General features: G+C 34.0%; 1 protein-coding gene across 3 annotated transcripts in view; it reads left to right on the forward strand.

Annotated features, from left to right (window-relative positions):
- Positions 1-23,715, forward strand: part of C6H4orf47 (chromosome 6 C4orf47 homolog) — a 56,738-nt gene extending 33,023 nt beyond the window's left edge. For 2 of the 3 annotated variants that reach the window (XM_051965494.1, XM_051965496.1), the window contains exons 4-8: positions 10,784-10,921; positions 11,023-11,098; positions 14,962-15,141; positions 18,305-18,474; positions 23,487-23,715. In XM_051965494.1, the coding sequence (XP_051821454.1) occupies positions 10,784-10,921; positions 11,023-11,098; positions 14,962-15,141; positions 18,305-18,474; positions 23,487-23,535 (613 nt within the window). In that variant the 3' untranslated portion in view covers positions 23,536-23,715. The remainder of the gene's footprint in view (positions 1-10,783; positions 10,922-11,022; positions 11,099-14,961; positions 15,142-18,304; positions 18,475-23,486) is intronic. The other variant, XM_051965497.1, reaches the window with a different exon arrangement.
- Positions 23,716-27,800: the final 4,085 nt, after the last annotated feature.

Here is a 27,800-nt window from a genome sequence, read left to right on the forward strand (position 1 = left end):
TTCCTTCCCTCCCTCCCTCCTTCCTTTCTTCCTTCTCTCCCTCTCTCTCTCCTGTTCCTTCCTTTTCCCTTTCCCTCTTCCCTCTTTCTATTCTTTCTTACCTACCCGTCTTCTTCTGTTCCTTTTCCCCTTCTCCTCTCCTCTTCTCTTCCTCTCTTTTTTCCTTCCTCCCTCCTTTTTTGTCTATTTCATGGGTTTTAAAGTCAAGCTCTGCTCCTAGAGCACAAGGGGCGCTGTTCCAAGCTTTTTGTGCAGCTTTGGCTTTGAGGAAACCTTGTGTTTGGTGATTTGCTTACAGCAGAGAGTAGCCTATTGTTGCTCAATTTCCAGACTGCTTTCTATACTGGGACTGGAGGCTGCCCCACTGATTTGTTTTGTTATTGTCTTACTGAGTCAGGATGTTTCTAAGTGAGGAGTTTCAGTTGCTGATCTATGCTGTGGCTAAGACTCTCCCATTGGCTTTCTCAGATACTTTGCTCTACTGTGCTTCCCTTTCACCCAAATGAGCCTCACCTTTCCTGAAGTTCTTCCAAGCTATTTTGAGCTGGAAAATTGTTTCATTCCATCTTTTTATAGGTTTTGTCATTTTAGAATCTGTTCAGAGGCTTAGTTTCATGTTGTTTCTGAGGAAACTAGGAAGAGCTCAAGCAACTTGCTGGCTTCTATTTGACATCTTAGATCTCTCTAAGAGATTTGCCTTTTAGTTTAATTGTAAAATGAGATGGCTGTCTAAGAATCAAAAAAAAAAAAAAAACCCTCATTAATCCATGAAAAGCTTAACCTGATTTTGCCCTTCTCTGCTTGTCAGTTGGACATAATTTAAGAAATTACATACAGAATGTTTATATAAAATAACTCAAAATAGTAATGATATTTGCATTATCTTTCACATGGATCCATATTTTGTCAATGTGGATATCAAGCATCTCTGACATAAACAAGGTAGTTTGGAATCTTGTAAAAATCAAATTGTTGGAAAAGAAAATTATTTTTTTTATCTTTTTATAGTTGTTTTAAGGGAAAAGAAAAATCCATTTTTTTCTGGCAAACAATTTATTTTAAAATATACTTTATAGTAACATTAGTACTATTATAAGATTTTTAAACACTTATCTGGAAAAACTATCTGTTCAAAAAATAATTTATGCTAGATCTTTAATTCATATACTGAAAATAGTAGTGACAGTGTGGTGCTATAGAAAGTGAACTGGATTTGGGACTGGAGGTTTGCCTTTTTCTTCCTAAATACATATCTGTATTACAGTGGAATATAATAATAAATTTTAGAAAAGTACTTAATTTAAATTTCAATTTATAATAGCATTGAAAGTTTAAAAAACCCAATTAAGTAGTGATATATGAACCCTATTCATTAAAATAGAAAAGATTTTCATGAATAAAGGAGATTCTCCAGTAGATAATAGAATGAGAAATTATAAAAGAATTTATGTTCTTTAATATTGTCTTCAAAAACAGAAGTAGAAAAGAAGCAAAAGTGCAAGAAATTCTCAAAAGCAAATTTAAAATATCTTAAAAAAGAAAAAAGAAAGCAAACCAAAGAAAAACTTGGGGAAAATGAAAACAAAATTATGTATTTAAAGAAGCTAAGAGAAATATTCCAAGAAAAAACCCCAAATACATCTCATGGAATGAATATCAATTATAGAACTAGAAACAAAGCTAGAATTTTCTTAGGACAAAAAAAAATGGAATAAAAAGACAAAAAACTAGCAAAAATAGCATGAGATGAAATAAGAAAGAATTGGTACCATACAGGAAGAAACAAGATGATGAAATCCAATGGTTGAGAAATATTACTGTAAAATTTAAACAAACATGCTCTAAAATTATTTGGATGGACAGCAAAATAGTAGGAACATAGGAAGAAGGAAAAATAATTCAGTAATTGAATAAAGTAATGACAAAGTGATTTCTGGAAGATGTGAAGAAAAAAACAATTGAGAATGATCAGATTTCCTATAAATCATAAAGAATATTTTAGGAAATTTAAAATTTCCTCAGAATATTGAAACAAAGGACAGATTATAAATATATATTTCCTTAGTTTACAGGTCTTGTAATTCTTTTTAATCCTCTTTTCAGTATAGGGAAGTGTGTTTTGCTTGTGATTGTTACTTTCCTTCCTGGTATTATTATTTTTATTAATAAATTATGTGTTCTCTTTACTCCTTCCTCCTGTTTTCCTGTTTATTTTAATGTATTTTTACACCAACTGTGCATGTATGTATGTATGTGTGTTTATATATGCATGCGTGTTTCCAATTCTTCTTTCTTTGGTTCAAATAAGAGGTTTGTCTCAAATTACCCCTTCCTCTGTGTTTTTCTCATGTACCCTATTTTTGAGAAACACTCATTTCTGCCCCTTCTAGCTCCTTTCTACCATACTGCATTTCTCTTACCTTCCTTTCTCTTTCCCTTCTTAAAACTCTCAGAATAGAAACAGACCACTATGCTCTGGTTTTCTTATTTAACTTGTTTTGAAGACTTTAAGGCTCTGAAAATACATTTGTTTCTTTCCCCTATTAGAATTTTAGCTCATTATCCTCCTTCTGCCCATTCTGATTATTGAAATAAATTTTCCTTTCTAGATTTTTTTTGAGTCTTATGTTTGCATTTCAAAATTCCTGCAATTTAAGAAAATCATTTAAACAGAGAAATGGAGAATATATGGGTTGGTGAAGCAGGGTAACCAACCAGAAAGCTATTGCTGTAGGCCCAGAAGTGAGATGATGAAGATCTACATCAAGATAACAGCTATATAGAGAGAGACAGCATTGTATATAGACATATTTTGAACTTTAGAAACACATTGAGACAGCAATTTGGAAATGGGGGTAAATGCAAGTGAGGAATAGTAGATGACACTAAGGTGGCAAATCTGGGGGAATTAGTGAGAATGGAGTTTCCCTCTTTAGTAATAAGAATTTGGAAAGAAAGGGGTTTAGAGGAAAGATAATGAATTCTGTTTTGAATATGTTGAGTTTAAGATGTAAGTTAAACTTTGGGGAAAATTGAAGAGCATGTGCCAAAAAATTAGGTTTTTTTTTTATTGTTTTGATCACTGTTTTATATAATCTTAGGGAGGTGCCTAGAGTACTAAGATGGTGTGACAGTCCCATGGTTACACAGTTTATCAGAATCAAAACTTGAACCCAGGTCTTTCTGGTACCAAAGCTGGTGTTTTTTCTACTATATATCACATACACACACACACACACACACACACACACACACACACCCCATATGCCATAATAAATTCCAAATAGATCAATGATTTAAATACCTTTTTTTCCTAAGGCAATTGCGGTTAAGTGATGTCACCCAGCTAGGAAGAGTTAAGTGTCTCTGGTCAGACTTGAACTCAGGTCCTCCTGACTTCAAGGCTGGTACTCTATTTATTGTACCATCTAGCTGCACCAATTTAAATACTTTTAAATATCATGAACTATTAAAGAAAATGGAATGGCTTACTTTTAGTGTAGGTGAAAAAAATTATTATCCAACAAGAAGAAATTATAGGTGATAAAAAGGATTGGTTTTATTTATAGAAATAAAGACCTTTTGCAGAATAGAACAAAATTATATTTAAAAAGGAACAAAACAGATTGCCAAAAAATCCCTGTTCTTTAGAATATTTCTCATTAAAAACTTGACATGCAAACTCCATAAGAAAGTGGCACAAATTTGTAAGAATAAGATCCATTCCTCAGTGGATAAATGTTTAATTTAGACAGTGCTTGAAAGAAGAAATATAAATGATTAATAACTTCCTGAAAACTGCTCAAATTATCTATTTATTAGAGAAAATTAAAGCTCTGCTTAGCCACTGCCTTAAATTTTCAAAGAGGCAAAAAGATGAAATTTGGTGTTTGTATGATTATAGAGAAACAAGTATATTGTGAATTTATGTAATTGTTTTGGGAAGTAATATTGCAATATATATTATGAACTAAAAATTGTGTTTCTCTTTAATTTAGTTATTCCATTATTAGAATTAGAAATCTAGAATTATTAGAATTAGGATATATTGTTGAAAAAAATTTCAATCTATGCAAAGACATTAGCAGTCTTATTTGTAAGAAGAAGAAGAAAAAAAACTGAAAACAATTCATATGGCCAGTTATGGAATAAATAGATTTTGGCACAGAATACCATTCTGTCATGAGAATTAACACATGTGATACATACATATATACGAGAGAGAGAGAGAGGAGAGGAGAGGAGAGAGAGAGAGAGAGAGAGAGAGAACCATCTGAATAGAGATCATTGAATCTATGGAAGCTGATGTTACTATTGTGAGTACTGACCTCTTGTGTTAATTGTTGTGAACTGCTTTTAGTAGATGAGATATACTTTGTATTTGGCTTAAGTAAGCCTCTGACAAGAAATAATAACTCTAAAAATAGAAATAGCAACTCTGTCATTTTTCCTTTTTTGATTTATACAAAAGGACAAAGTTCATATTAGTTGAAAGTACACTAAAAGAGAAGTGGCATAATATAGAACTGAATTATAAGTCTACATTTCTTCTGCTTTACAATCTGTCATTCAAAGCCTAAGGATTTCTTTTTTTTTTTTTTTTTGGTAGCTTTTTATATAATTTTTTTATTCCCAAAATATATGCAAAGATAGTTTTCAACATTCATCTCTGCAAAACCTTGTACTCCAAATTTTTTCTTCTGCCTCTCCCCTACACAGCAAGTAATTCAATATATGTTAATTTTTCACATTTATCATGCTGCACAAGAAAAATCAGATCAAAAAGGGAAAAAATTAGAAACAAAACCAAAGCAAGCAAACAATAAAAAGGTAAAAATACTATGTTGTGATCCACATTAAGTCCCAACAGTTTTCTTTCTGAATACAGATGGCTCTCTTCATCACAAGTCTATTGGAATTGGCTTGAATTATCTTACTGTTGAAAAAAACCATGTCTATCAGAATTGATCATCACATAATCTTATTTTTGCTGTGTACAATGTTCTCTTGGTTCTATTTACTTCACTTAGCATCATTTCATGTAAATCTCTCCAGACCTTTTTGAAATCATCCTGCTCATCATTTCTTATAGAACCATAATATTCTCTAACATTGATATACTTATTCAGCCATTCCCTAACTTTGGATACACTCAGTTTCTAGTTCCTTGCCATTACAAAAAAGACTGCTATAAAAGTTTTTGCACATGTGGGTCCTTTTCCCATTTTTATGATTTCTTTGGGATACAGACCCAGGAGAGACATTGCTGGATCAAAGGGTATGCACAGTTTGTTAGCCCTTTGGGCATAGTTCCAAATTGCTCTCTAGAATTGTTGGGTCATTTTATAACTCCACCAACAAAGTATTATTGTCCCAGTTTTCCCATATCCTCTCCAACATTTATCATTATCTCTTCCATTCATCTTAGCCAATCTGACAATATGTAGTGTTATCTCAGTTGTCTTAACTTGCATTTCTTTGATCAATAATGATTTAGAGCATTTTTTTAATATGACTAAAAATGGTTTTAATTTCTTTGTCTGAAAATTGTCTGTTCATATCCTTTGACCATTATCAATTGGAGAATGGCAAAGCCTGAGGACTTCACACCTCAAGCCATTCTAGGAATTCTTTACTTTATCCCTTTCCTCCCCCTACTGTATTGGGAAGTGTACTCTATCCTTCCTAATCCCTTCCTGCACCAGATCTTTGCTTTACCTTTGACTTTCTGACCATTAGATTATACTATCTTCTTCCAATTCTTGTTGCTACTATCCATCTATAGCATATTCTCCTACTATCTGTGGTAACTTTGGCACCTCTCTTTAGGGTCTTCCTCTGTACCCTTCTTCCTACTATTTTCCAAGTCTTCAATATCTCTATCAATGACCCTTTTAGCATTCTTTTTTTCAGTCCCAATAATTTTCTCTACTTCATACACTTGCCATATTGTTTAATCTTAAATGTCTTCTCATGAAAACATGAACAGAGAGATTTTAAAATATTAAACATGAAGAGGTATTTGCATTTGATAGCATTCTAGTGAATTGCCCTAATGTACAACCATGAAAAGTTTACTTTTGCAAGAAAATCATGTTTTTATACACTCATGATTTTCTTTAGAAAATTTAGCATGTGGATTTTTATTGTTATAAATACATTCTTTGTTTATTTTTTTTGGTTACACTTCAGATTCTGAACTCTTTCCCTGTCTCCCTCTCTACCCACCTCACACTAGAGATTACTACCATTTGACAGAGATTTATGTAAAACCATACTATGTACTTCTGTTTATTAGTTCTTTCCCCATATTTGGATAGCATTTTTCTTCATAGGTTTTTTTTATACTTTATTTGAGCATTTGTAATACACATTTCACAAATCAACTCCCTTATTTCTTATAGCACAGTAGTATTCTGTCACAACATAGATCATGTTTAACCATTTCCTAATTGAGGAGCATCTCATCAATTTTCATTTGTCACCATAAAAAGAACAACTATGAATTTTTAAATAATTTCTTTTCCTTTTTCTCAGATCACTTTGAGAAACAGACCTAACAGTGTTACTCTTTGTAACATTTTTGTAACACAGTTTTATAACTTTTGGGGAAAATTCCAAATTGCTCTCCAATATGGTTGAATCAGTTCACAGTTCCACTGGCAGTATGTTTCTGTTCCAATTTTTCCATATTTCCTCTAACATTTGACATTTTGTTGTAGATATTTATAAGAGGCAATACAGTAGAGTGAACAGAGAACTGGCCTTGGAGTCAGATGATCTGAGTTCAAGTCCTATTTCTTAATAAAATTAGGTATGCGATGTAAGGCAAATCACTTAACCTCTCAGCATTCTAGGCAACTTTAATAATTTAAATTAGAAGTAAGTGACATCAATAAGAGAAGTTATACTACCATAACCTTCACTCCAGGGAAATCACAGATACAAACCAAAACAAAATTGTATTATATAACATTTATTTTGAATATAAAACATTTTAAAACAATATGAATGAATATATTATTGGAAATGGTCCTGAATGCAGTAGGAGACCTTGACCTTTTTAAAGTAATTTCTTTGCCAGTTCTCAGTTTGACTGAGGCATGCTCAATGAGTGATTAAGGGTTAGTAAGAAATGAGGCACAGTATGGCTTTTTTTTTTTTTTACCTAGCCACCTTGCCTAATAAAATAATAAAGAATAATGGAAGTTGGTGGGTTTTTTTTAGTCTGGTTTTTTAGCTTGGTATGAAATTCACATGAATGACACCATGAAAAGCATTCATTAAAAATGATAGGGAAACACCAAAGAGATGTTAGATGGAACAAATTTGTCAGCATTTCTAAAACAATGTGCATTATGGTTGACGAAGAAATTATTACATTTGAGCCTTAACATCTCTGTCTTTGATGGGATATGTATGAAGAAATGGAAATGACATTGAGGAGGACAAATTTGGAAAAAACAGCTGGACCAGACTAAGTATACTTTGAGGAACTCCATACTAGAGGTGACATAATCTTGAAAGCACTGTTATAAGTGGCTATTATAAGTGATATCCCAGGAAGGGGAAGATTATTATAGAATGGAAGAAGACTGTATTAATAACTTTAAAAAGTGATAGAACATCAATAACCTTTATGCCTATTTTCTCATCTTTATGAAGATCATCTCTGTATTTATGGTATCTTTTAAAATATAGGAAAAAAATAGGCTTTCCAAATGATTCCCTACCATTTTTTACATTCACACCATTAACTGAAAGGTACACAGAAACTAAAAGATTCCATGATAGTTGACTTGAGAGCAAAACAAAATCTCAAAGGCTGTCCTCCAACCATCAATCTTAACTTACATGTTAAAAACTAAATAATATTCCTTGATAGATGCAATCGCATAATAACTTTGTCCAATGATTCTCTGATTATTTATGTCAAATAAGGCCTAAATAGGGAGATGAATGCTCTCTAAATTTAGATAGCAGTTGTAATGGAGGATAACTTGTGCCATGTCCAAGGATTCCCTAGAGACAGCCATTATTTGGGTACCGATCCTTTATACAGGATGTATGAAAAAATGTAAAAAATTTCACAGGATGAATGTGTATGTGTTACAATCTGCACTAGAGGAGAGAATATCCATATTAATGAAGGATTAATAGATCAGTTGATTAATAGAGCAAAATGAACAATAGATCACTTGAATTATTATGTGTATATCTATGTGTGTGTGTGTATGTTTATTAAAGATAAAAATTCTGCCATTAAAGGAGTATTTTTTGCTTTTAGTTTTTGTGTCTTTGTTTTTTGAATTTTGTCAAAGCTGCCTACTATGTCATTTGTCAGTTATGCAAAAGAAGATATCAACTCAGATATCATTTATTTAGCACCTGTTCTGCACTAGGCACTGTGCTAAGTGCTGTGGATACTAAGAGCAACTAAACACAATTCCTACTTTTGAATATTTAATTCAGTCTAGTGGGAGAGATGTCATGCAAAGAACTCTATAAAAATGATCTATAAAGGATAAATCATCTCAGAGGGAGGGCATTAACATTGAGGACTAGGAATGGCTTTTTGTGGAATATGGACTTCAACTGAAACTTGAAGCTAAGGAATATGAAAATATGAAGCAAGAGTTATAAAAATGAGGGAGATTGCTGCAGGCTTGAGAAATTGGAAATGCTCAGAGCTGAGAATAGTATGAGGATAGTCTTGTATGAAGAACAGAAAAAGAGGCCAGTGTCACTGGAATTTAGAATTTTTGGAGAGATGTAGGGTATAAGATGGCTCAAGGGTAGGAAGGACCAAGGTTATATAGGATTTTAAAAGGCAAATAATGGATTTTATATTTGATCTGGATGTAATAGGGAGCAACTAGGAGAGCATGGGAGCTGATATAGTGAGACTTTAAGAAGACACTGAGTAGAGGAGAATGGTTTGGAGAAGGAAGAAGATTGAAACAGACTAATTAGACTGTCACAATAGTCTGGATATGAGATGATGAGGGTATTTTACAGGTTATTGCCAGTGTCAGAAAAGGGAAATGTAACAAAGGTAAACCTTGGCAACGGATTGGATGTAAGGGTGAAAGAGAACCAAGACTGATCCCTCTGTTGCAAGCTTGGGTGACTGAGACGGTAGTTGTGCAATAATTTATAGTGAAGTTAATAAGAAGGGAGAGTTTTTTGGTGAGGTTGGGGAGGTTAATGAGTTTTGTTTTGGACATATTGAGTGTAGGTTTTCTACAGGAAAATTTTTAAGATGTGGATTGGGCAGCTACTTTGGAACAAAAGGTGGCCCAATTCCATTCTTCAGGGCCGAAGTAAAACACGAAGAGAAATATATGAGATATGCAATACATAGTCAGAGATAATAATAGCTAACATTTATATAGCACCTACCATGTGCTAAGCACTGTGTTAAGTGCTTTATAGACATTATCTCATTTGATCCTCACAACAACCCTGAGAAGGAGGAGATAATATTCTCATTTTACATTTGAAGAAACTAAGGTGAATAGAGGTTAACAGGATCATATAACTACTAAGCATCTAAGGCTGGATTTGAACTCAGGCCTTCCTAAATCTACGCTCAGCACTCTATTCACTGTGCCACCTAGTTTCCTTAAGCATCAGGAAAGAAGTTAGGAATACACAAGTAAATCTATGAGTCAAATGCATAGATCTATTAAATGAAACTCTTAGAACTTGATAAGATCACCAAGCAAAATGGTGTAGAAGAGAAGAGAAGAGGATAGAGTCTGGAGGATATCCATTTTTAATGGGCATGACCTGAATCAAGATTGAAAGAGACTGACGTTGAAGGAGACTGCAGAGTGTTGAGAGGGAAAGGAAAAGAGATAGATGCAGCTATTGGAAATGCCTCACAGAATTTAGTCACAAAAGGGAAAAAGAGATTAAAGGACAATAATTACTGGGGATGGATAAATGAAGTGAGTGATGTTTTGGGGGGTATGATGACATGGGCATGCTTATAAGCAGCCAGTAGACTGGGAGATAGTAATGTTTAGTTTGAGATACCTAAGAAAGTTAAATACTATAATTCTATATCAATTTTCATTGAAAGAACTGGTAAGAATTGCTGCCCACATCTGAAGAAAGTTTTAAAAATTTAGTATTAGAACCTACTGTAGACTAGGACTTCTTAAACTTTTTCTATTCATGATCATCTTTGTCCAAGAAATTTTTAATGACCCTGTCTTGAATCTGAGCCAAGGTGTTTCTGGCAGTTTGTGCATACAAAGTACAAAGTGTAAGCATATATGTTGTGTATTCAGAAACAAGGGTGCAATGAAGCTGCATGATGCAACAGGGGCAAGCTGCCAGAAGCACCTTGGATTCATTACGCATTTGATTTTGATTTTGAATTTGATTTGATTTTGAATTAATTTTGGTTATTGTGTTAAGAAACCTTTTATCATTGCCAAATTTTTTTTGACCTCCACATTCAGTGACATGACCCCACATTGAGTCATGACTCACAGTTTAAGAAACTTTGCACTAGACAAGCCCTGTCAGTATTACTAATAGGAACTATATTAACTTTCTTGGGTTTTATGAATGTTTTGTCTTGTTTGGAATATTTTAAGTGGGCACAGTAAAATCCAAATAATACCTAAGATTTTATCATCCCTCATCTGAAAACTTAGTAAAGGAGAAAACAAACTATCAACTATCCAAAGGTTTAGCCTACATTTTTGAAAATTAGGAAAGTAAATTTCTTTGCATATATCTGATTTTTCTTTTGTTTAATATGTTTAAGATGTGGATTGGGCACCTACTTTGGAACGATAGGTGGTCCAGTTCCATTCTTCAGTGCCCAAGAAAAACCCAAAGATAAATATGTTGCTCCTGGAAAGAATTTGTATACAAGCCCAGGAAAGAAAGGGACTGGATATGGGTAAGTTACTTAATATTCATCCTTAAGCTTTTTCGCTTTTTTTGTTGTTGTTCATAAAATTAGAATAACCTCAATTATTATTGCTAATTTTTTTTCTATAGCTATGCAAATATTACCATAGGTAAACAGTTCTCACACTCGGTTGATGTGTACGACACAGCAAGAGCAAATCTTCAGGTAAATTTTTTAGAAAAATTTTCCTTCTAGGTATATCTTGTTTAGTCTCTTTTCCTCATAATATTTTTACCCTTGTAAATTATATTTTACTACATACCACTTTGTGTCCCTCTGTGTGTACCTGGACATATACCAATAAAACAGCATACCAATTTTTATTGTTTGGTGGACATTGTTATGCAAAAAACAAAAAAACAAAAAACACCCCAAAACCCACAACTCTTTTTTAACTCTTCAGCTTATTTTTAGTCAATAGGTAGTATTAAGTGAGAAGATCTGACTTCTAGTCCTGGCTCTGGCATTTGCATATGTGTCCTTAAAGGTCTTTTTCTGGGTCTTCATTTTCTCATGTGTGAATTGAGAGATTTAAACTAGATGATCTTTCAGCTTCTTTCTGTTTCTAAAATCCTTTGCTTCTTTGAGCCTTATCTTTCTTATTTTTTCTTTCCTTTTAAAGGAGCTGATTTAACTCCATACTATTCTTGAAACTTTCTAGCTCCACTCTGAGCCTTCTTATACAGTACTGGTCCTGTCACTTCTGGGTCATATCCCACTCTCTCACACTCCCCCCCCCCCAATAACCAGTTTTGGCCCTACCTGTGCCCTCCTTTATTTAGCAACTCAGGTAGTTGCTAGCAGTACTATATATAGCAGTGACATGGGTAGAAGAAGATAGATTACAACAATGAAAAAGAGAGGTGGGAGAAACAGTTGTCAATCATTTAATGTCTATACAATGAAATATAGTCATGAAATGAGCATATATCCTATTAGAATTGGTTTTTAAAATATAATTACTCTTTTGTAGAAATAGGACCACTTGCAGATAGACTTTCCTATGAATGAAAAAATGGAGCTTCATCCAACTTGAATAAACCATGTAGGAACATTCAGAATGTTTTGTCCTATCAAAGTACTTACAGAGAAATAGGTGGTAGTGAAAATGTAAAGTTGCCTTTGACTTGAGTTACATGGCATTAACCAAGCATTGTACCCACTGTGCTACAGGCATGCAAGTTGTTGTGATAACACTTAAAGGCAACAAGATAAATTTATATTTGGGAAACATGACTAAGTCATAGGCATACCCAAGGCACTCAGATTCATTTGGCCATATGAGGATTATTAACATTTCTTTTTATACAATTTTTTTTTAATACATAATGTGTATACAAAACAGTTCTACAAAGTAGGGAAGGGAATAAGCATTTACTAAGTGCCTACTTTGTGGCAGGCATTGTGCTAAATACTTTACAAATTATCACTTCATTTGATTCCATAAGAAACCTAGGAGGTAGATACTATTGTTATCTCCATTTTATAATTAGGGAGACTGAGCCAGCCAGAAGTAAAGTGACTTGCTCAAAGTTAATATAGCTTGCTAGAGCTTTTGGCCATATTTGAATTCAGGCCTTCCTAACTTTAGGCCCAGTATTCTATCTACTGTACTACCTAATAGCCTTGAAGTGGTACTTTTCAAATTGAATTACAATAACCTATTAGATCCATAAATTTATTAGTAGCAAATGCTTTTTCAAATTAAAATTCAAAGGATTTAGTATGCTTTAGTCTCCCTATAGCATGACTTTTTAGTTTGTAACTTTGCTAAATGGCATATAGTAGTAATTCTATTTTGTCTTAGAAAAGAAATTCTGATATTATCACAATTGAGTCTGAGCTCCCATATCTTTGTTGTTTGCAGTTCAGATGTTTCATCTTCAATCTACTTAGAATCTTGTAATCAAGGTCAAAAAGCAAGTTAATCATTAAGTAGGCATATTCATTCATGTATTCCATTCATTATACTATTTTGAGTGCATTCTCACTAAACATTATGGAGGGACACAATAGTCCTTACTTTTTTGGAACTTAGATGGGTATAAAACAAATGAATTTAATCTGCAGACTGCCAAGAAGTCAATGAAAAGATTTTAGGAGGACTTTGAAGTTGGATAGGAAAAAAAAATGTTTTTATTTTCATTAACTTTTCCTGTACCAGGAAAAGGTACAAAATGCTTTGGGAGCTTTTAAGAGCCAGAAGTCTAAACCACCTTCTCATTCTATATCTAATTGACCTCTTAATTTCATGAATCAGCATCTCTTTCTTGAAACCCTTACGTTTAGTTAGAATTGTGATGAAAATACCATTTATGCTTTTAACATCCTCAGCTTTTGCTCCAGCATTTCACATTTAGCAGTGTTTTCCTTGTTCTCCATAATAGTATCATTTGTCCTCATATGAATCACAAGGAGTAGGTAATAGTCTTAAGGTCTGACAGATCATGAGAGACTGGGTACCATATCCTCAATACAGGCCCTATCCCTCTTTGTTGTATATGTCAGGGCTACAAATATCTGCCTTAGGAATCTTTCAGCAGGATGTCACCAATTGCCACAAAGTGTCCTGTCTTCTAATCATTGGAAGATATCCACAAGTATATTAGTACCAATAGATATGCATTATCATTCCTTGAAGCAGATGGTATCCCACTCTTACCAGAAGAGCTTCAATAACTTCAAATATTCTATAGACCTTCTTTCCTTCCTTCTGTATCTGGCACTTATTGATTGGCCAATCCTGAGGATCTTCCCTTCCAGGATTGATTTTTTTTTTTGACTTGGTAAAAAAGGTCATTCTTTGCCTCATTTCTTTCCTACCTAACCTTAAACACTGAATAGTGGTTGATTCAGTCAAAGTGAGATCTGTTAAAGATCTTAACTTAAAATAATAAGATCTTTAACTGCATCCAGGGCCATCTCCAGTCCTGAGCTATATCTAGCCAATGGAACTGAATGGTGATGGAGAAGTGAGCCTGATGACTTTGTACAGCTTTTCCTCACTGAAATCCAATTCATTTTCATATCATGATATAAGCTCCCTGATTCCATAGTCATCTCAAAGTATAAAGGATGAAAAATGACTTGTTCTGTTCTGACTCAAAAGTGCAGAATTAATAAAAATGTAGAAATTGAAAAGAGGGAAAAATTAGGCTTGAGATAAGGAGAAATTTCCTTGACAATTAGAACTGTCCAAGAGTGGAATGGGCTGCCTCAGGAGATTGTGGCTTCCTCTTCTTTGGAGGTCTTCAAGCAAAGATCATCTGTCAGAAATATTGTAGGGAGGATAGAAGTAGAAAGTAAAAATTCTTTTTAAGTGTGCATTATCATATAATCACTGAACTTTTTTCCAAATCTGAAATTTTAAGTTTTTTTTAACATCAATTAATCACTGAGCTTTTTTCCAGCTCTGAAATTTATTAAGTTTTTTTTTTAATATCAATTAGGTGAAAAAGGTAGTAGATATGGTTGCTGTGCCCTCCCTAGAAGACAGAATTAGAATCAATGGATAGAAGCTTAAGGAACATAGAGATCAGTTTTTTATACCTAGAGAAATAATCACAAGTTTTCAAAACAGAGAAAGGACTTTTCCTTTAAGACAGAGTTTAACACTTTGAAAGTATTTAAGTAAAGATTGGACAACTACTTTATCATTGATATTCTTTATATTCTTAAAAATTACTGAGGACCCTCTAGAGCTTACCCCATAGAGCTATTGTTTTATAAACAATTTCTAATTTTATTAGAAATGAAAATGTCCTAGCATTATAATAAAGTATTTTAGTGAAATTCATTTTGACCTTGTGGATCCCCTGAGAGGGGCTTAGGGACTCTAAGAGGTCCCTGAACTACATTATGAGAACCTCTGGCCTAAACTTTAAAGGAAGTTTTTAACTAAACTTAAAAAAAAACAAAAAAACCCTCTTTTACTTAAATCTTGAATCCAAAATACTTTTCTTCTGATTTTAATAATTTGTGAAGGGAAATTCCATATTTACAAACTTTTATCACTACTTAATTTACAGAAAGAGACTGAAGATCACCATCAGTTAATTAAGGGATCACCTTTCAAGTTAAATCTCTTTCCAAGAGATTATTTTGACAGTAATCCTTATGCTTTTGAGAAAACTTTGCCACCACTTACTAAACCAGAACTGCCAAAAGCAATTGGAACACCTTTTAAACCACCTTCTCCTCCTAAAAAGGTAAATTTATAGTTGTAGATATGCCAATTAAGGAAAAATAAGAAATGGGTTAGACACTATTTATTATAACAAGTAGTATTTAAAAGAAATGATGTTAGGTCAAAAGAAATTTAGCATAGTTTAAGTGAACATAATGAAATATTGGGTGTATGGTTGTAGATTTCTTCATTTCTACCAAAAAGTGAAATAACAGAAATCTGTCTAATTTGAGTTATATTCAGAAAATATTAGTTCTCCTTTCCTGAAGACTTCAATAAAAGAATAGACCAGTGTCTTTTGAAAGCAGGTGGATGAAGCAAATGGTACTCAGGGTTTCTAGCAACCATCCTATTTTATAATGTTTGTAAAAAAAAAATTTATATGTTGCAGAAAGCCCTTAAATCCTTCTGTTTTTTATTTTTTCTTTCTAAGAGTGACAAGAATTTCTTTAAAAATGATTTTTGTACATTCTTTAAAACCAAAGCACCAAACTTGAGATTTGAGGTTTACCATCAAATGATGAGGTTTACCAACAAATGATGAACCAAATGTTGGGGTTCAGTCATGTAAAAAATTCACAATGGTTATTCTCTTTGCCAAAAGATAGGTTTCTTTAGAAGAGGATATAGACAAAATGAAGATATACAAAAGACAGTAGGAATGGTAAATATGAAATAGAGAGCATATATATAGTTAGACAGAAAAGTGGTTTTAACAACCACCAATGGAAAAGTCACATTCCCTAGTGGAACTCACAACCAGAAAAAAGGAAATACTTCATGAGGTGGAAGATGTATCATTGACTGGCAGGCTAAGAGAGATTTAGCGCCCTAAGAATTAGTTAAGGAGGAAGATGGGGAATGAGACATGAGGGAGGGGTAAGGAGAAAGACATTACAAGGCAGAATATAGCCATGGTGGGTTTAACCCAAAGGAGTTCAACAAAGATGACTTGGGCCATGGATAAGTATATAGGAGAAATTTAACCTCAGGTTTGATATAACTTGGATTTCTGACTAGATACAGCAAGATGGAAGCTACCCATGATCTCTACAGAGGATAGGACTATAATGGTAAACTGATTTCTATCAGTGCTCTTCCCTGCTTTCCTCAGGGAGTAATTTCATCAGTATTTTGGGCTTTCTGTCCCAGTCTCGCTTAGTTATCGAGGACCTTGTCAAAACTATTAAAACCCATATCCCCAAAGCAACACACTAACTTGATTAGTAATTTATGTACTTTTTTTAAAAAGAAAATTGATTATTAACCAGACCAGGTATTTCTGCAGCAAAACTATCATGTTGATTTCATTATCAGAGAAAGGGTACATGATTAATTTAGTCATAAGACTGAACTCTCATAAAGGGACTGAACTCGGTTATCTCTAAGGTTCCTTCCAGCTCTAAGTCTATGATAGTCTTATAATCTCATAGAATTTCTTAAGTGACTTTATATTCAATGAAGTCAATATATCCAATCCAATGAGTGAAATTAGTGACCTTAGTCAGTCATATTGGTATATGATTGGATTAACTTATATTAAGCAGGTGAAATTTGTCTCCTTTATTTTCTACTTCTGGTCTATCCCCTCTTTCCTCTTTGTAGCATTCACCTACCCCAAATCTTTGTAAGCATATTGTGTGGCCTATAAACCATTCCCTTTGACACTGTTTTCCATCATGTAATTTTAGGACAACATTTCATACTCTGCACCTAGTTTTCACACTTCTGGCCAAACTACATTTCTTCAAGGCCTTACTTAGACTGGCTTTCTGAAACCAGTCTACAGAGATGTTAATGATTGATCCTGACTTACTTTTTTTGGCATCTGTATTCTAGTGGCTTAGAAAACTGATCTTTCAAATCCTGCCCATGATTCAAGATTCTTTAAAAGATGGCAATAAGAGATCACTTTTTTCAACAAATTCTTCAATTAGGTATAAACTCATGAAGAATATGTTTATTAAAGTGGTTTTCTTTCACCCTGGACAATAATGTGTTCAGATGAAAGAGATGTACCCTATAGATAATGAGGTCCTCAAGATGCTGCTGTTTACAAATCATTCAGGCTCAAAGTTGAAAGAGGTGAGCTAACCTAATTCCTTCTTTTGGAGATGAGAGAATCAAGGCCTAGAGAGATGTGTCTTGTCCCAGATCACAGAAGTTATAATTGGCAAAGATAGGATTTGAAAACTAATGTCCTTTGACTGCAAATCTAGTATTTTTTCTTGGAACATTGTAGAGCCTCCTAAATTAGACAATTCAGCCTAATTACATGCACACAAGGAAGAAACAACTGAACAAATAATGCCTATAGTTCAGACCCTAATGTATAAATGGATGGATAGATATGGAAACAGATATGATCTATCTTATATGGTACCTACATCTTGGGTTAATATTTTAAATTGGCAATAAACTAGATATAACATTGAGCAAAAAGAGAAAACCATGCTGCATTTCATTTGGGAAATTACAAAGTGCTCTTATTGACTTCAGATTTCTCTCTGAAATGAGGACCATTTCTTCTTCTTTTTTTTTTAAACATTTGTTAGCCATGGAATGCCATGGCCTCTGAAGATTAAAATTGTGGGTCTTCCATAGGACAGTGGAATAGCTACACAGTAGGTTAGACGTGCTGCAACTTATTACCAAGTAAGGCGTAAAGAGGATTGTCAAAGATACTTGTCACCTAAAAAGCAGAGAGCTGCCTCACTTAGTGAGAGAGAAGGATAATAGATGGCACAATAGATAATATTTGTAGCATGTTTCACATACTACCTGCTTAATAAATACATATTCCCTTCCCATGTGTGTACTATGCTTTTATCTATATCAGGTCAAGAGATCTAGATAAAGGGATCTAGCATATTAGATTCTGTAGAGGATTGAGGGGAACATATGGATCACATTCCCACAGCATGAGAAGGCATTAATGGTTTGCAGTTTCTACCCTTGGAGAAAGTACTCACATTAGTGAGATCGTAGTCCAATGAAATATCAGAGAAGTATTTTAATAGTTGATTTCTTCCTTTACCAAAAGGAATGAGGTTATAATGAAGCTGGTGATAAAGTAAGTACCTACAGTTGTTTGGCAAAGCACTATTAAGTCTATTTATTCAGTGTAAGGGCAATTGCATTCAGAACATTTGTGAAATGTTTTTATATTTAAAACTTATTCTTAGGCAGGCGGTATGAAAGCAGGAACATTTGATCCTTTCCCTACATATACCAATGACCAATATGGGAGAAAAATTTTGGATAAAAGTGTTGCTAAAGCAGGCAGTATTTTCCATCCAAGCAGTGGACCAAAAAGCCGGCCAGTTTCAAGCATAATGTCTGCCAATGTCAAAAAGTAAGTATAATTTTTTATTTTTTGCTTTGTTTTCTTTTCTTTTTAAATTTTTTCCCTTAAGGCAATTGGGATTAAGTGACTTGCCCAGAGTCACACAGCTAGAAAATGTTAAGAGGGTTGGAGTTCTTGATTTGAGATTCCAGTTCAGAGGGGAGAACTGAAATGAAACTAGAAATGTCAGCCTCCTATCTCACAATTAGAAGTGCTTACTTCTAATAAGGGGATGAAAGAGGAAAAAAAAGAATAAACTAAAAAAAAAAAGGTTCATAGCAGAGAACAAAAGAACAATTTACAAGGAAATAAAGATGGACACTCATAAATGTAATTTCTTTTACTAATGTGTGTGTGTGTGTGTGTGTGTGAATATATGTTCTTGAACTGGTAATTTGTTGTTATATATATTTTGAATCCTTCTTGATGTTCTGCTGTGCACATGATAGTGTTCTCTTTTATTCTTTATTCCTTTTATGTTGTTTCTCTTTCTCTTATTCTGTTTTTTTTTTAAATAAATAAATTTTTAAATAAATAAATTGAAACAAAATATAAAAAAATTAAGGAAGAAAAAAAATCATGTTTATAGCAGAACTTAAGAATCATCAAAATATGTAACTGAATTTCCATTTCAAGAAAGCCTATATATAATAACAGAACACTTTCAGGAAGGAGGGCTGGTAGTTCTGAAATCTAACTCACTTTGGGAATAGATTCAAAAGGGAACAATATACACATACACACAATTAGACACATCTAGAAGCATATAACACCCTCTAAAATCTATAAAGAAATAAGGGGGAGGGAAAGGCAGGGTATAGAAGGATATGTAGGTTAACTGGAGGTGGAATAAAGTGTGTGGATTAAGGGGAAAGGAAAAAAGGAGAAGATTAGGGAGGGATCTTGGGGTAGGATGAGGGAGATTAAATAGTTGCAAGGCAAGCTAGTGGGTAGAAATTAAGTAATAGAGTTTATAGGTATAGGAAACATATATATGTGTGTATATATATATACATATATATGTGTGTGTGTGTGTGTGTGTGTGTGTGTGTATTTCTATATATGTATGTATGTATATATATGTATGTCTGCTTAACTGTAGCCAGCTTGGGGATGGTTGAGGGGAAAGGAAAAAAATAATGTAAAAAATACACATCAGAGAACAAAAGGAAGCCTGTAAGGAAGCAAAGAAAAGAATGAACGGTTCTGAATATAATGTGTTATTTCTTTGCTAGAACTTTGGATGAGGAAATTTATTCTACTGATGAGATAAGCTCTAAACTATTCTTATCTAGCCATGATGTCAGAACCAAGTAAAAATACTTTGTCATTACTTAAATGCTTTTTGTAGCCAAAGTATAATTGCTATTCAAATATTAGCATTGAATTTTGTTATAAGAAATTGTCATTCATGGAAAAAATGCATCATACAAAATTATATTTTCTATCTGTACCTCTGTAATAAATTTCCACGAAAACATAGCATTAGAGATAGATTGACTATTCCTGGTTAGATTTGGGAAAAATTAATGTGTTGAACATTTAATAAAACAAACAGGTGGCTTCTTAGGTGTTCAAAATCTAAACTCTAAAAGCTTCTTTCTGAATTATGTGGAAGCCGTCTCCCAGGAAGTTAGATTATTTACCTTCTTTCCTCTTTCTACTTATTTTGTAGACTCATATGATTTAAGGTTGAAAGGGCCCTTAGAATCATCTAGTCCAACTTTCTGATTTAGCAAAGAAACAGACCCACAGAGGTTGAAACTTCCCCAATGTCATAAAAGCCCTCTGACTCTAAATCCAATTCTCTTTCCACTTTGCCACAAAAATATCCTTTTTACCATATGGGGTGAGGACACCTAGGTGGTGCCATAATGGATAGAGTGCTGGGGCTAGAGTCAAGAAAATTCATATTCTTGAGTTCAAATATAGCCTCAGATACTTAATAGTTGTGTGACTCTGGGAAGGTCACTTAACCCTGTTTGCCTCATTTTCCTTATCTGTAAAATAAACTAGAGAAGGAAATAGCAAACCACTGCAGTATCTTTACCAAGAAAACTCTCAAAAGGGAGTCATAAAGAAGTAGACGTGGCTTAAACAACTGAGCAACTGAACCATAACACTATTATATGAGATCCACACCCTCTGCTTATGCTTGTCTCAGTTATAATAAATACATTAAATTTGGTCAGAGATTCATAAGTCATCTAGTCCAACCCTATCAATTCACAGATGAGGAAACTAAAGTCCAGAAAGTGAAGGGATTATCTAGGGGTCTCCCAGGTTGTAAATTGCAAAACTGAGCTTTAAAGTTGGTTCTCTGACCACAAATTCTGTGCTCTCAACTCTACCATGTAGGGTATTATGGCAACCTAATTTTTGAAAACTAGCTACTCTCATCTCTAGACAACTTAAAATTTAGAACTAACATAAATAATAAAATGCTTATAAAGAAATGGCACAATAAGATATTTGAATTGTTTATTAACGAGTCATTATTTTGACTGGTCTTTCTTGTGATCAGATTGCATATAAATGAGTTAAATTAGAGATGCTGTTCATAACTTTTTATGGTCATTTTATTGAAAACCAATAGTCAGCTTGCAAGAATTCATATATTTTCAGTATCACTTCCAGGGCATTAATTGGGCTATATAATCTGTAACCATTAACTTTAACCATTCTAAAGGAATTCCATATTCTGTGACATTTTCATTGTTACTATGCTGAAACCAACTAATTTGATCATTCCATCCTTCCAAATGAGTGGATAGTGTGACAGAGAGAAAAGCTATTCTGCATCTGCTAGCTAATGAGGAGGAATTCTTTTGCAAAATAGTAATGATGTCATCTTGGAAAGAAGCAACTATATGCCATTTTAGAGTTTGTGATAGATTAGAGAAGCAAAATGGTGGAAGGGTGGCAAAGTACTGGAAATCAGGAGAGATCTGAATTCAGATTTTGTCCTGACATGCAGTATTAGCCCAGTGCATAAACAAATTCCTTAACTTCTCTCTGTGCTCTAGATTCTTAATCAAAAGAAGATTAATAATGCCTGAAATACAAGCTAGGCAGGGTTGCTACATTGGTTAAAAGATATCACAGTAAAGAATTTTATGAACTTTGAAGTACTATGAAAATAATTAGCTTATTAGTACAGCAAAGATGGCATGAACCTTGAACTTAGTGAAAACAGACTTCAAAGTGTATAGAAAAAGAACAGATCTGATAAAGCCTAGGCTTTATAGAAAAGATGGCTCAAGAGAGAAGGCAGATTTTTCAAGAATAGAATTCTGATAACACAAGCACAAATGAAGTAGAACTACATTATGAGATTGCTGTGGTGGCAATAAGGCATCAACCAACTCATACTTTTTTATATATATAGCTTTTTATTTACAAGATATATGCATGAGTAATTTCCCAGCATTGACAAGTGCAAAACCTTTTGTTCCAATTTTTCCCCTCCTAACCCCTCCTCCCTCCCCCAGATGGTAGGTAGACCAATATATGTTAAATATGTTAAAGTTTATGTTAAATACACTATATGTATACATATCCATACAGTTATTTTGCTGCACAAGAAGAATTGGACTTTAAAATAACATACAATTAACCTGTGAAGGAAATCAAAAATGCAAGCATACAAAAACAGAGGGATTGGAAATGCTATGCAGTGCCAACTCATATTTTTCAAAGATGTCCAAAAAAAAGAATACGGCAGAAAGGGTAGAGAACTAAGGATGAATACAAAAGAAGATCTAAGTTCAAATACTCTGTGATTTCAGACAAATCATTTAATCTCCCTGTACCTCAATTTCCTGAATTATAAAATGAAGAGCATTCTTAGGTTCCTTACAGCTCTAACTCTATAATCCTATGTATGACCTTGTCGATTTAATGTTAGCACTAAAGCCAAAAACAAATATATTGTAGCTTTTTTTTTTTTGAGAGTTTGTTATTAAACATTACCAAGAAACCTTTGGCAGAAACCCAGTCTCTCCCAAAGCAGCTCATTCCAATTTTAATTTTAGAATGTTTTGTTTCATATCAAGCTGAAATTTATGATTTTGGAACTTTTGCCCATGGTTCTTATTTCTGTATTTTGGGATCTGCTAAGCTCATTTCCATGAAGTAACTTTTCAAATATTTGAATATTTGAGCTGTCAACTCACAATCCATGTATAACTTGGTCCTGTCTTTATATAAAAGAGACCATGTAGCCTTAGTAAGAAAGTGGGGAATCCTGGAATTTTACCCAATAGTTCTTTGATAGGTAACAACTGAAAATCACTAGGTCTCCCTCAACCCCAATTTTCTCCTCTATAAAACTGAAGGGCAATAAAATTGGCAATGCTTTTTTTCAAAGCAAAACAAAAACAAGAGTTTTTTTGTTCTTTAATCTTGAGAACAAAATAGTATGAAGACATACTATGTTATCAGTGTGGGAGGAGGAAGTTGCCTGTTTTCTGGAAAGTAAATAATTTATTTTCTGTTTTAATTAGCTGTCAAATCAAATAAGCTATTCACATGTTATATATATGTGTGTATATATGTATACACACACATACATACAAAGCAAAACCCTATAAGGTAATTACTACAAATAGCATTATTCTTATTTTAAAAATGAAAAAGTGAAGTGTCCTGTATTGCTTTTTAAGCAAGCTAGCCAGAATTTTCACTCAGGTCTTCTAGGTCACTGCACTCATTCTGTTAAATCACAGTCATAATTTAATCACTGAATTGTTTCAAGATTTTATGAACATTTTGCCAACCAAAATTATATATTTTAAAAATCTTTTACAAAACAAAAATCTGTGATCCAGAATTTGTATTCTTAAAGCCTAAAATAGACTTTCAGGTTTTTACATATTTTTCTAATTGATTGGATTTACACAGTAAAAGTTTCTTTTGAATTTGGCAAAATAAATTTGTCATTGAAAATGGAGAAAACTTGAAAAAGTTAAAAAAAAATTAATATGATTTGCATGTATTTGTCTTTTTCTTCCCGATTTTAGGTCATTAAATTCAAAGAATTATCTGACTGCATCTATACAGTCCTACTAGTACATGAGAGAAGAAACTTCCTGTAATCACCTGAGTGTCAGTAATTCTTTAACAATCATTTTTTAAATAAAATTAAGGAGTGTTTGTGAAAGTGGCAATTCAGATATGCAAGACAAATTTTAATCTTTTATCATTTTAATGTCTTGAATGTAAATTTTTATAATTAAATAATATCATGAATGTGTGTGGTTACAGTGTGATTACTATGATTTGTTCTATTTATTTTTTCTTATTTAGATATCTCAACTAGCCACATTTATACATTATATATTATACATTAAAATTGTTCAGAATTTTCAGGCTTTTATTTTGAATTAAGAATTAGTATTAAAAAAATTTTAAGCCTTTGTGTTTTGCTCTACTTTCCTAAAAATATAATTTTTAAAAGCCTTCTTGGTTAGAATTTAACACAGATAGATAGTTTCTTGTGATGTTCTACTATCTTGTAATTCCATGACATATTTTTACATGTAATTATGTAAATTATTTCTATTTTCACAATTTATATGTGTCTTCTGCCTTCAATGTAATTTTATGACATGGAGGTAATTCTGAATTTGGGTTCTCAAAGGCCAAACCAGAAGAACACATGTTCTGACAGGCGCTATTTTCACAATTTATATGTATCTTCTGCCTTCAATGTAATTTTATGACATGGAGGTAATTCTGAATTTGGGTTCTCAAAGGCCAAACCAGAAGAACACATGTTCTGACAGGCGCTACCAAGCTAGAAAGATATTAAGAGCTACAGCTACATTGTTTGATGGCTCAAGTACCAAACTAGCCAAGGATGGAGAAGCTCATTAGCAGCTTATTGATCTTTAGGTGACCTATCAAAGAAAAATGCAAAATATACGGCTCTATATTATTCTGAATGGGATGTGTATTCCTTTTCTATTCTAAATGATAGTTATCAATCTCAGGTCATTTGAATAACCCCCTCACATAAGACTTGCAGATTCTAAACAAGACAATTTGGGGAAAAGCTAGGAACTATGCTGAATCCTTAAACTAGTGGTCTCCCAACTTTTTGATCATGTACTCTTCTCAGTAAATGCTTTTTCATTAGAATTTTGGGAGATACAAGTAAAATTTTACTTACGTATCTTCTGCCCTCCTACCCCCCAGTCCAAACAGTATAGAAAGAACTCACTCCCAGGACCAGGAAAATACCATTCAGTTAAACCCTACAATGACTTGCAGGTCTATTGCTCTGGCTTCTTGGAGTTTTTTTCAGCTTTTCTAAGATAAGAAGGTATTGGATTTCTGATTAGGGTTGAAAAATGTCAGAACTGCTCAATCTGTATTTTGCTTGGTTTCCTTGCCACAGATAAGAACCTTTAGTCTGGAAAGGACAAGCCAGAAATGGCTGATGGAGTTGATTCAAAGTAGGGATCTATTAAGCATTTTATTGCTCTTCATGAGTTAAAGGCACCAGGCCTAATCATATCTCATGGTACTGAAAGAATTGGTGGATGTGATTGCTAAGCCAATGTTAGTTACCTCAGAAACAAAAGGTAAAGTTCCGGGCTGGCTCCCTGGAGGCCTCAGAATCCAGAGTCAGGATAAGCAAAAGTCCTTGGTCTTTAGGGGGAAAAGAGAAGGGGATGGACAAAACTGCCACAAGCTCTCCACCAACTTCCCTTCTTCTCATCCTCCTCCAAAGTGAGTCTAGCTTGTCTTACTCCACCCTCTAATCCCTCCTAGGATTATCTGTGTACACCAAAAGATTGAGCCAGCATGGAATAGTGAGAAGGGCCATTTTCCAAGCATATGCTACTACAGTATTGTCCAATAGCTTGGTTGTCTGATTCAAGCACACCTTTTAAGAATTTCAGCACTTTACATCTCCCACTTTCTTTTGTTTTAGAACACAGGTGGTCACGCCATCCCTGACTTCTCAGGGAGGTGAGAACCCCCAAAAAGAGGTGATCATGCCCTCCCTAACTTCTCAGCAAAAGAGGTGACAACACCAAAAAGGAGATGATCATGCCCTCCCTGACTTCTCAGGAAGAGAGATGAAAAACACTAAAGGGAAGTGGGGAGTCAAGCCAGATATTGCTAGCGGGTTTCTGGGCTGAAGGGTCTTACTAGAAACAGGTATGCACAAATCCATCAGCATGGGAGGTATTACACAAGCACATAGCAATAAAGCACAGGCTAGTAGTGATGACTTTCCCCACAGCCAGTGCAGGCTCAATGTGGTGTAACAAACTTGAATTGTACATGCAAGAAGTGATATAACAAACAATATAAATCAATATGGTGTAAAAGATTTTTCAGAAGTCCTAGAAGAAGGGTATGTAAACAACAATCACATATATGTCTCCTTCAGCAGCCAAGACATAGTCCAAAACCAATCTATTGTCCATTGCTTCACATGTCAGGGAATCCAATGATCCCTGCAAGTTTTTGAAGTCCTGCAACAATCTTTTTATGTGTTAGGGAATCCAATGATTCCTGCAGATTTTGAAGTCCTGCAACAGTCTTTTTATGTGTTAGGGAATCCAATGATTCCTTAGGATTTTCAAGTCCAACAGTTTTTGATGTTCATGAGTCAATTGCCATAACTGCCATGCTTTTTTAGTGGTTGGCACAATCAGTGATGAAACCATCCGATGTTTCTTGGATCTTCTTCATTTCAAGGGTCTGCTCCATGTCTCTCCAATGGACAAGGCGAATATAGCTCATTGGCACCTATCTGATTCATATAAGCAAACTCTCTCCCCCTAGCAGTTAACCTATCTGGTCCCTTCCATTCATCACTTTCTGGATCTCTCCACATTACCTAGTGATTATCTAAAGATAATGGAGCTGCTCACACTGGACACTGCCCTTCCAGTGGGTTATAACACCTGTCTGCCAGAGCCAGTGCACCTTTGTCAAAAACCAATAAGTTAATAGTATAAAGAGCTAGATTTAGAAGTTCTCTAGATTTGCCCGTGGCTCCCCCTTTCTTTTGTTTTTGGAGGAGTGTCTTAATGTCTGTTTCTCCTCTCTACTATTGCCTGTCTTTAAGGATTAAAGGGTATGCCAGTGGTGTGTAAAATCTTATTCTGTGCACAAAAGTATGCAAAATGTATATGCAGGTCCATTATCTGTTTTTATGGCTTGTGGCACACCCATAATTGCAAATGCTTGTATAAGGAATTCAGTGACCACTCGGGCTGTCTCTTTTGCTGCTGGTATTGCAAAAGTGAATCCTGAAAAGGTGTCTACTACAACATGGATAAAAGACAGATGACCAAAAGATTTAAAATGGGTCACAACATTTGCCAAATTTCATTGGGTCTCAAACGACAAGGGTTCTTTCCTGGAGGGAGCATAGGAGCATGGAAAGGAAGGCAAGCTGTACAGGCTTTTACTATGCTCCTAGCTTCCTTTCTTGTTATTCCAAATTGTAAACGTAAAGTTCGAGCAGCCTGATGATAGTTAGAATGAGATTCATGGACTTCTTGAAATAAAGGAGTATTGACCAACATGATTAGAAAGCTATGTGCCCTTGAATTACCATCAAAAATAAGACCTGGAAGTCCACTATGAGAGTGTACATGCAAGATATAGATCTTACCTGGATGCTTTCTCACTTGCTCTTGAAGTTCCTTAAAGAGCTGATATATATTGGAAGCTACAAATTTTATTTGGGCTATGGCAATTCTTTGTACCACAACCTACTGAATAAGCCAAATAAGATATATCTCCTGGATAATAAGAGCTAGAATGATTGCATACAATTCATTCTGCTGAGTGAACTGAAAAGGAGTTCTGACTACTGTCTTTATAGTTAAATCACGAGAATATACAGCACAAATATTATGTTTAGATGCATCTGTAAAGATAGTTGGTCTTTTAAGAGGAATTTTAGAAACCTCTTTTTCAAGAATTCATTGTCAATTATGTAATAGTCTGGTTATCTTTAATGGAGACCCATGTGTGAGTTTTGGAGCTGTGGCCAATAAAATGTGGGATGGTTTTACAGCTTACATTAATTTGTGCATTAGTATCAAAGGTGTATATCTTGTCAGGATTTATCCCAGATAATTGTATTGCTTGCTTAATGGCCTTTAATAAAATTCTAGTCATAAGCACTAGGTAAGGAGTAAGGCTTTGTTCTGGTTGTGCTGGGAGCTCCACCCACTCTATCACACTGTCTCCTTGATGAAGGACTGCTGTGGGTGCCTCTTGTATAGCAAAAACTGTTATTTCCAAGGATTTTTGAGTGACTTTCAACCACATTGGATAAAGCCAGTTCAACTTCTCTCAAA

This window comes from Antechinus flavipes, chromosome 6, assembly GCF_016432865.1.
Source record: "Antechinus flavipes isolate AdamAnt ecotype Samford, QLD, Australia chromosome 6, AdamAnt_v2, whole genome shotgun sequence".
Classification (NCBI taxonomy): Eukaryota; Metazoa; Chordata; class Mammalia; order Dasyuromorphia; family Dasyuridae; genus Antechinus; species Antechinus flavipes.